At 40.7% G+C, this 10,932-nt stretch overlaps 1 protein-coding gene across 3 annotated transcripts in view; it reads right to left on the bottom strand.

Moving 5' to 3' along the window:
• The window catches only part of MYOM1 (myomesin 1), a 138,248-nt gene extending 131,174 nt beyond the window's left edge, over window positions 1-7,074 (bottom strand). For all 3 annotated transcript variants that reach the window (XM_057526665.1, XM_057526664.1, XM_057526666.1), the window contains exons 1-2: window positions 6,921-7,074; window positions 1,302-1,626 (exon numbers count right to left, since the gene is read on the bottom strand). In XM_057526665.1, the coding sequence (XP_057382648.1) occupies window positions 1,302-1,600 (299 nt within the window). In that variant the 5' untranslated portion in view covers window positions 1,601-1,626; window positions 6,921-7,074. The remainder of the gene's footprint in view (window positions 1-1,301; window positions 1,627-6,920) is intronic.
• Window positions 7,075-10,932: the final 3,858 nt, after the last annotated feature.

A 10,932-nucleotide genomic window follows, 5' to 3' on the forward strand; every position in this document is an offset into this window, starting at 1 on the left:
TAACCTCCTCCTTTGAGTGACTACAGGCTCACCGAGAAACCTTCTTCTCTAATATCAAACATTATCAGTAGGCTTGCTGTTTGAAATTTTATCAGGAAGAATGAGATATTGCTTTCTTGCGTGGAGGAGTTGCTGTTGACACAGAGAAGCAGCCTCAGTTCCCAGCCCAGGTGCTGAGCTCCACATAAGGGGTTTCTAGATACAACAGTCCTCATTTATCTCAACTTGACTTGTTTCCAAAGCAGCAGGACACTGGATTCATTTTTCAGACCAGACCTGCATCTTAACTCCACTCTTCCTAGAATCCTACTGAAACTCTCTTTTCCTCTGGTGTGTGGTCTCCCTCATTGCAATGGGTTAAATCTAATTTTGTCAGAGTACCAGTTTGCTCCTAGTATTCTTAGGCTGACTGAGATAGGGCCATGTTTTTATAAAATGCCCTGGCTAAAGAAAATTTTTGCTGCTTGAATAATAGCTCGAAATTTTAACCTTGGCTTTCATATATTGAAAGAATAGAACCCATCTCTGCTGTAGTTTGGGATCCTGTGGTCTGTGAATTTCAAATTCTATTCTCATCTACGACTTCCCTGGTGTCGCAGTGGTTAAGAATCCGCCTGCCAATGCAGGGGACACGGGTTTGATCCCTGGTCAGGAAGGATCCCACATGCCGTGGAGCAACTAAGCCCGTGAGCCACAGCTACTGAAGCCTGCGCACCTAGAGCCCGTGCTCTGCAACAAGAGAAGCCACCACAATGAGAAGCCTGTGCACCACAACGAAGAGCAGTCCCTGCTCGCTGCAGCTAGAGAAAGCCTGTGCGCAGCAACAAAGACCCAACACAGCCAAAAATAAATAAATAAAATAAATTAAAAATAAATAAATAAAATAGGAAGTTAAGACTCTGCATGAGCATTTCTTTAAAAAAAAAAATTCTATTCTCGTCTAAGTTGAAATGTTCTCAGGACCAGGAAACCTGCTGTGAGTATTGAAATGAGGTTTCCCAGCTCTGCTGCTGCTGAATATTGAACACGACTTGTGGCAAAACTTCTCTGCTTCTAGCAATATTGCAGTTGGCAATTCAAGCAAGACACCCCAGGGTGGCTGTGAAGCTTTTTGTGAAACTCAGAGAAGGAAGGTAAAGGGAAATCGTAGACATTAAGTCCCAGGCCTCCCAAAACATGGCCTTGCTCCATACCTGGTTTAAAGGTAGGGCTGCCAGTAAGAAGATAAGAAAATGTGACATGGGGGAGTTATTCAGAGAATGTGGCTTTGCCCTAAATTTGTAAGGCTGCTTTGGACATACCCGTGGGAGTAGCCATAGTCGTAGGCTGAGGCAGTCTTCCGACTGACTGCAGATGAGAGGGCAGACTCGGAGGCCCGGGAAGCCTGCTGCTGGTAGGACGCGGCGGACACCTGGCTGAAGGCCTCAGACTTCTGGCGGTGGGCAGCGGAGGAGCGGCTGCTGTAGGCAGTGGAGCCATGGGTGTAGATGGCCGACCTTTTCTTCTCCTGCTGGTACTGGCTCATGGTGGTGTGAAGGTCTTTGTTGCGGTAACTGCGATCATAGTGCTCGTGAAGTTTCTGATAAAAAGGCAGAGACATCGTGTGCCCCCAGGGAACCAGGCAATCTACAAGAAAACAACAGTTTGGGGGTGAACTATTAAGGAACAAACCCAACAGAACAATTCATCTAAACCAACATGTAAAAATTAATACTCTTTTATCTGTTCCAAAGAGTAAGTGGAAACTGATGTGAAGGTTAGTTTAGCTGGTTACTCAATAAACTCCTTGCTTCATAGCCCAGATGTACCCTCTCCTATCATTGTGCTGTCTTCTCCTTCTTTTTTTAAATACTTAGGAGATCTTTACAAAGTTTCCCTATTGTGCTTTTTCCTTAGACCTTTCATAGCATATATTTCTAATTTTTTGGCATTTCATTCTGACTGGGGCTTCATCTGAGAGAATATGTAATGATGGAGAGTCTGCGTCCAGCCAATGTGGTTTTCATTCAACAAATAATTACTGAGAACCTATTTTGAGCCTGGTACTATTCCAGCACAGGAAATACAGAGATGAACAAAACAAACAAAATCCCTGCTCTGATAACCCTATATACAACCTTATAATCTATTGCAAGAGATAGACAAATAGAGAAAATAAAGTGTAAAGTATATTAGAACTTGTTAAATGCTATAGAGAAAAATAAAACAAGAAGGTGGGATGGGATGCAATTTAAACAGCATCATCAGGGATGATGATGATGACCGAGCATGAAAGTGACATCTGAGCATGAGAATATCTGGGGGGAAGTGTTCTGGTTAGAAGACCATTGCAAAGGCACTGGGGTGTGAGCCTGCCTGTTGTACTCCAGGCATGACAAATAGGCCAGTGAGGCTGCGTGGAGTGAGGGAGGTGCAGGGAGAGGTATAGAAGATGATGTCAGAGAGGTGGAGGGTGGGGAGGCCAGATAGTGTAGTGTCCTATAGGTGACTGTAAGGACTTTGAATTCTATTCTGAAAGGGCTAAGGAGTCATTGGAAGGTTCTGAGCTGAGAATCACTCTTGCTGAGTCTGAGAATAGACTGTTGAGAGACAAGAGTGAAAGCCAGGAGACCAATTAGAAGGCTGTTATGGGCTGAGTTGTATCCCCCCAAAAATTCATATATAGACGTCCTAACCTTCAGTACTTCAGAATGTGACTGTATTTGGAGATAAGATCTTTACAGAAGAAGTGAGGTTAAACTGAGGTCATTAGGATAGGTTCTAATCCAATACAACATGATTGGCATCCCTATAAGGAGAGGAAATTAGGACACAGATATGTACATATACAGAGAGAAGACTGTGTGAAGACACAAGACGATGACCATCTACAAGCCAGGAGAGAGGCCTCAGAAAAACCAGCCCAGCTGACACCTTGATCTCAGATTTCTAATCTCCAGAATCATGAGAAGATAAATTTCTGTTGTTTAAGCCATCCAGTCTGTGGTACTTCGTTATGGCAGCCCTAGCAAATTAATATAAAGGCCACTGCAATAGTCCAGGCTAGAGATTATAGTGGTAGCAGTGGAAGTGTGTAAGAAGTGATCAGACCCTGCATGTTTTGCAGGTAGAACCAATAGCATTTGCTGAAAGTTCTGGATTAGGGTGTGAAAGAGAGGAATGAGAGATGGCTCCAAGGATTTTGCCTGAGTAATTGGAAGACTAAAACTGCTATTAACTGAGATGAGCCAGGAGTGTAACAAAACAGCAGTTCAGAATGGAAGAACAGGAGACTGGTTTGAGACATTCTACATTTGAGATACCTGCTAGACACCCGAGTGGAGAGATTAAGTGATTAATCTTAAACTTAATTAAGAGATTAAGTTGGATATGTGACTCTGGAACACAGGGTAAAGGTTCAGGATGGAGACTTACATTTGGGACTCACGAGCATTTAGATGCTATTCAATGCTAAAAAAAAAATAGATGAGAATGAAAGTCCTAGGACTGAACCCTGGAGGATGCTTATATTGTCATATAACAAGCTCTCTTGAATTTCACAAATACTTCAAAAAGGTATAGTGTCAAGGCAGAAAAATTCCATTAAGAACATGAAGGCTTCTAGTCTTCCCACATAAAGAAGCAAGAAAGTCAGTCATCAGTGTAGCAGTTTGCATTGTGAACGTGACCTAACAGTCCTACTGAAAGTCAAAAATAGGTTTGCTTAGCATAAAGAGGGGAGACTTCAGACTGTATTATCTTGAATAATCTGTCCACTGACAGAAGCATATCAGCCATATTGATAACCCTGGATGAAGTAGTGGTTTTATGGAAGTCCCCTCTTCCATTTAAAAAAAATTTATTTATTTATTTGTTTATTTTTGGCTGCATTGGGTCTTCGGTGCGGTGCGCAGGCTTCTCATTGAGGTGGCTTCTCTTGCTGCAGAGCACTGGCTCTAGGCGTGGAGGCTTCAGTAGTTGTGGCACGTGGGCTCAGTAGTTGCGTCTCACGGGCTCTAGAGCGCAGGCTCAGTAGTTGTGGCACACAGGCTTAGTTGCTGTGCGGCACGTGGGATCTTCCTGGACCAGGGCTCAAACCTGTGTCCCCTGCATTGGCAGGTGGATTCTTAACCACTGTGCCACCAGGGAAGCCCCCCTCTTCCATTTTTAATGCTTTTGTGCATGTCAAATTTTTTACAAGTGAAATTAGTTGTAATCAATTTTTCAAATCTTTTTAAAAAATTCTAAATGAGGACTGAATCCTTCTAAACTTGCCACATTTTCTGTCAAGTTTAAATCTACATTTTAGGACTTCCCTGGTGGCGCAGTGGTTAAGAATCCGCCTGCCAATGCAGGGGACACGGGGTCGATCCCTGGTCCAGGAAGATCCCACATGCCGCACAGCAACTAAGCCCATGAGCCACAACTACTGAGCCTGTGCTCTAGAGCCCGTGAGACGCAACTACTGAGCCCACGTGCCACAACTACTGAAGTCTGCACGCCTAGAGTCAGTGCTCTGAAGCAAGAGAAGCCGCAGCAATGAGAAGTCCGTGCACCACAACAAAGAGTAGCCTCTGCTCAACGCAACTAGAGAAAGCTCGCACGCAGCAACGAAGACCCAATGCAGCCATAAATAAATAAATAAATAAATAAATAATTTTTAAAAATAAATCTACTTTTTAGAAAGCCTTTTAAAGTACAAGACAAGCTTGCTCTTCAATTCAGTTCCATTAAAAACAATGAGATAAATATAAAAACAGTTTCTACGATGAGCTGAAAAGCTGTTTCCCTTTTATTATTACTTTATGTTTTCTTGTCATTAGTCCTGCAGATTTCCAGGCCAAACCTCAGACTTAACAAATGAGGATCTTTGGTGAGAGGGGGAGCAGGAGACTGAATTCTACACAATTTCTCAAAGTGTTTCCAATGTACACTGAAGTTTGAGAAATGCTTGGCTTAGAAGATAGGAGTGATTTTAAGGACAGGTAGAGAATAATATTTCAAAGGATTTTAAATGACTAGTGTGGAGAAGTTTTCAATTTTTTGTGTTTTTATTTCAACACCTTATAAAAATTTTCACCTCTTAAAAAAAATTTTTTTTTAAATCTACTTTTTTTTTTAACATCTTTATTGGAGTATAATTGCTTTACAATGGTGTGTTAGTTTCTGCTTTATAACAAAGTGAATCAGCTATACATATACATATATCCCCATATCTCCTCCCTCTTGTGTCTCCCTCCCACCCTCCTTATCCCACCCCTCTAGGTGGTCACAAAGCACCGAGCTGATCTCCCTGTGCTATGCGGCTGCTTCCCACTAGCTATCTATTTTACATTTGGTGGTATATATATATATAACCATGCCACTCTCTCACTTCGTCCCAGCTTACCCTTCCCCCTCCCCATGTCCTCAAGTCCATTCTCTACGTCTGTGTCTTTATTCCTGTCCTGCCTCTAGGTTCTTCAGAACCATATTTTTTAAATCTTTTTATTTAAACAAAACAGTCAGCATGTATTCCCTAGAGAAGAAAATCCAGGAAACTTCATTCCAGAAATATTTATGTTAGGGCTCATGGAAGATATCAGTCTACATGGCATTTCCCAAGAGGAAAAAAATAGCTACTAGCAAGCAACTTTGCTTCCACCCTTAAATAGATTGCTATTTTCTGTTCTAAAATACACAGAATGATGATCAGGTGTAATGAATAATTATTAGATACATTTTTATAAAACAAAAGGGTTGAATATATAAATATAGAAGTATATGATCAGGCATTTATAAAGATGTTTGGTAAGTTTCTGTAATGATACATACTACACTGCAACACAGCAAATGTTATTTGAATGATGTCCAAATAATAATGAATGACCTTCCTGTGTATTATGTTATAAGCTAAATTCAGAACCCAAATAACTTGAAATGCTGTTATTTTCACAAAATAAAATCTTTAAATGTCTTGCCTCAATTCTATTTTCCATTCTCTTTATTTCTATTTTCCCCAAATATATTTATTTTTAATAATACTTAATATTCCAAGCACAGAGATAATATATTACAAGTAAACAGGCTTTGGCCTTATGTCAACTCAGCTGGTTGTCATAGCTCTGACCTCTGGAACAAAGGTACAACTACCTTCTCTTCATCAAGTAAGTGAGGATTATCCCCCAACACATGACAGTTAGAGTGTATTGGGAGGAAAGATGGTTTGGTTGTCTTCCATTCCTTTAAGACCTGTGTTTTTTCCTGAAAATAATTTGGGAATTTAGGAAGAGACAGTAACTGCATAGTTGTAACTGTGACATGATACTTTTGTACAGGCATTAGAGGCTGAAAGCTGATAAAAATTCTTTACAGAAAATACTAACTTTAGGATCATGATGTGGGGCTCTTTGTTGCCTCTGAAATATTGCTTAACCGTTTTCCGATTAGAAATACCCAATGTACCCTTACATTCATCCACATGGCACTGTCAGAGCAAAATCACTGAATTAGAAACTAGTGACTTCAGAGCTAGTTTACTCCTTTTGATCTAATATGTAATCAGGGAGTATTGTAGGCGTGTGGAGGATAGAAAACACATGATTTCTTGTTACCTTACCCATTCCAGGTTTCAACCAAACCAATGAACTGTAACTTGGAAAGAGTACTTGACTCACGCTTACAGTTCTATCTGAGACAGCTATTATCTTTTTATAGTTCCAGGAACAGTAGCTTAATTTTAAAAGAATCCACTGATCTGAGAGAAGAGCTGTGCCAGCACAAACTGGCACCCTGCCGCTCGTTTTCCTTCCCCGGAGCGCCACTTTCCTATTTCTCTGCTATTCTTACATCTCTTTGAGAAAACTGCTGAGCTCAGAAGATAGAAAGAAACCACACACACTGCAGTACTGTTGAACACACAAAATATCAAGTGCATTCTTCTGCCTCAAGGTCACACTTACCAGTTTCCAAAGGAGTGATGGTGGTAGAAATGTTCCGACGTGACTGTGGAGCTGGATGAGAGAATGAAAAACCCACGTAGGTTGAATCCAAGGAAAAGTTAAGAGGCAGGGCTAAAGACAGGACCCGGGGGCCAGTTCAAAAATAATGCATGTGGTCAGGCAGTAGAATGTCAGAGCCACACAGCCAGCCTTTTATGGCCAAGAGGGCAGATAAATATAGCACCAAATGGGGAGGGTAGTCCTAAACCAAGAGGAAGAAGGAGGCCCTGGCAGATAGCTGCCTCAGTAATTAATTACATTAATGCCAGTCAATGGCTCTGGCCTGATTAAACCAAATGTAGGATTTTAATTTGGCTATAAGAGCTATTTTCAATATAATTTTATCACAGGATATTTAAAAGCATAATGGAAAGAGTGGTTTGTGTTGAGAGCTAAAAATAGGTGCAGTAATCTGATTCCCAAAATGGACTTCATGGAATTTTAATGCCAAGATACGGTTCTGTATGTGCTGTTCATAACCCATGTACAATACATTTAAAAGACACAAGGTGAAAAAAAGAACGCGAGGCTAACTAGAGACAAGCAAGTAAGAAATGGGTCACATGTGGTGGAAATTTTGGCTTGACGATCACCGTTTCTCTCATTTCAGGAAAATTTACAAAGTAGGTTATAGCTTCCAAGTTTGAATCTTTGATTCCCTATTCATTAACTAAAGCCTTTAAGAAGCAACAAGTTTTATCTTTCCTAAAGTCAGAGTAGGGTCAGTCTATCTAACAAGAGATTCTCTTTCTTTGTTTTTAGAATATGTCACAAATTCAGAGGTGGTATAACCTGGTGGCAAGAGTCTGCACTTTGGACTCAGATCAGACCTTGATTCTAGGCCACCGATGGCATTTAATAGCCAGGTAACTCTAAGCAGTGTATTTCTCCTTAAGTTTCATTTTCTTTCTCTATAAAATGGGGATAATAACATCCAAATTAGGGGACTGCTATGGAGATCAATGTGATAATGCAGAGAAAGCACTTAACCTAGTGATTGCCACAAATGAAGACTCAGTAAATGTCAACTATTGTTACCGAAAGTAATAATTTAAAAGCTCATTGTTCAGATTATATGTACGGAGAAGGTTATGTCCTGATGTGATATTACATCAACTAAATACAGATCCACTTGTATCTACCAAAATATTGAACAGACCCAATATCGTAGCCTACTTTATAATTCCTTCCTTGATGATAACTCCAGTTAAGACTGTTGAGAACCTATCAAGTGCCAGATACTCTGATAGGCACTTTATATACATTATCTCATTTAATTCTCATATTGCCCTATAAGGTAGGTATCATTACCTTCTATAGATGAGGAAACTGAGGCTTCAAGAGGTGAAGTCATTTACCAAAGAGCACACAGCTAGGAAATGACATAAATGCAATTCATTCAGAGATATTTGGATTCCAAAGCCCATGCACTTTTTGTCACGGATTGCCTTATCCTCCCTCCAATGATACTTTGTCTATAAGAAACTAGATATTTTCAAATGGTCTTTCGAGTGCAATATAGGTCCCCACTGATAACTTAGGGTCAGCTTTTGAGCTACCCAATCAATGTATGTAAAAGAACGTATTCCACTTAGTACTGACCAAATTCAACCCAGCATTTGTTTATCTAAATGCACCTCTAGTCAGTGTGCATACGTACATTTTTGCTGTCAGGAATCCATAGAAGAATTTTCCAAGCTTTACGTTCCCAAGTATCCATTTGTTCTCTAAACATCCAATACAGAATGGCAGTGGTTCTTCCGAGTTTTATCCACCAGCCATTGGAATAGTTCCCAGTGAGTCATTTCTCTAGAGAGCATGGTAAGTTGCTTCAAATCTCCTTGAAACAGAAAGAGGAAAAATAAGCAAAAATAAGAGATATAAATCATCATAATACAAGCTAATATTTAATAAGCATTTGCTATATGCCAAGTATTAATAATGCTAACTACTTTACAGTATTTTATTTGACCATGATACACACATAAAAACATTTCATGGATTATGAAATTAAGATTTAGAGAGATTAATATTCTTAAAGTCACGCAACTAGAATGTGACAGAAAATTCAAACCTAGGTCTGTTCTACACAGAGCCCAGCCTCCTATATATCATCCTGTACTGCCTTATAACCATTTAACTCTGTGTGTGTGTATGCGTGTGTGTGTGCAGATAGATACATACATACATAGATAGTCAGATAGATAGATAGAGTGTGCCATATGCCAATAATGTCCACTAGAAGTAAGAACTCTTACCAAAGAAGAGTCTTAGTTATATTTCCCATGTAACAGACAACTATTAGGTCAAGATTTACCGGCTACAAATATCAACACATTAAAATATTTACTGAACTTTGATCCCTGTTAAGAATGCAAAATGAGGGCTTCCCTGGTGGCGCAGTGGTTGAGAGTCTGCCTGCCAATGCAGGGGACGCGCGTTCGAGCCCTGGCCTGGGAGGATCCCATATGCCACGGAGCAACTAGGCCCGTGAGCCACAAACTACTGAGCCTGCGCGTCTGGAGCCTGTGCTCCGCAACAAGAGAGGCCGCGATAGTGAGAGGCCCGCACACCGCGATGAAGAGTGGCCCCCGCTTGCCGCAACTAGAGAAAGCCCTCGCACGGAAACGAGGACCCAACACAGCCAAAAATAAATAAATAAATAAATAAATAAAGGAGTTCCTTTAAAAACAAAACTTTAAAAAAAAAAAAAGAATGCAAAATGAGAGAAGTCCACACACATCTGTGGAAAAGCTAAAATATCATTTATTCATTGATGCTCAGGATCCCAGTGAAAGCCAAATAGTCTATTTCAAACAAATGTACAATAAGATTTGGCAAAAGAAGTATAAGCTAGACGCAACCAAGTCTCCTAAGTGATCTTTCTGCTATTGCATCATCTGGATTCAGCCTTTTCTAACAACATATTTATCCAAAATATAAATATTCAGATAATAAACTACCTACTGTGTTGTACTGCATAATAAAACTAAAGATGAAAAATTTAGTTGGGCTTTGACAAATCAATAATCGTGATTTAATCAAATTGCCTTATAGATGTATAATCAATTAATCTGACTTAATCATGATGCCCTTACACATGTGTCAGTTTTCCGAAAACTTAATGAAATGCTAATCTACTGTTAATTTCAAATTTCCCAGAAAACCATCTAATGCAAAATACTTTTTAAAAAGTGTATAACTATATAAGTCTGGAAATTTCAAAAATATTTGCTTCCAGAATTACAATTAGTTTTTTTTTTTTAAATTTATTTATTTATGGCTGTGGTGGGTCTTCGTTTCTGTGCGAGGGCCCCCTCCAGTTGCGGCAAGCGGGGGCCACTCTTCATCGCGATGCGCGGGCCTCTCACCATCGCGGCCTCTCCTGTTGCGGAGCACAGGCTCCAGACGCGCAGGCTCAGCAGTTGTGGCCCACGGGCCCAGCCGCTCCGCGGCACGTGGGATCCTCCCAGACTAGGGCTCGAACCCGTGTGCCCTGCATTGGCAGGCAGACTCTCAACCACTGCACCACCAGGGAAGCCCTACAATTAGTTTTTTAAGAAAGCAATTTTTAAAAAATTTTTTAAAAATTTTTTATTTTTTTAATGCTATTTTTGTCTGCTTACATTCTTTTTATTTATGCATGTATGTATGTATGGCTGTGTTGGGTCTTCGTTTCTGTGCAAGGGCTTTCTCTAGTTGTGGCAAGCGGGGGCCACTCTCCATCACGGTGCGTAGGCCTCTCACTATCGCGGCCTCTCGTTGCCGAGCACAGGCTCCAGACGCGCAGGCTCAGTAATTGTGGCTCACGGGCCCAGTTGCTCCGCGGCATGTGGGATCTTCCCAGACCAGGGCTCGAACCCGCGTCCCCTGCATTGGCAGGCAGATTCTCAACCACTGCGCCACCAGGGAAGCCCAAGAAAGCAATTTTAAAGTAGATACATCTTCTCTTCAAACTAACTGTAAGGGTATT

Source organism: Balaenoptera acutorostrata, chromosome 13, assembly GCF_949987535.1.
Source record: "Balaenoptera acutorostrata chromosome 13, mBalAcu1.1, whole genome shotgun sequence".
Taxonomy (NCBI): domain Eukaryota; kingdom Metazoa; phylum Chordata; class Mammalia; order Artiodactyla; family Balaenopteridae; genus Balaenoptera; species Balaenoptera acutorostrata.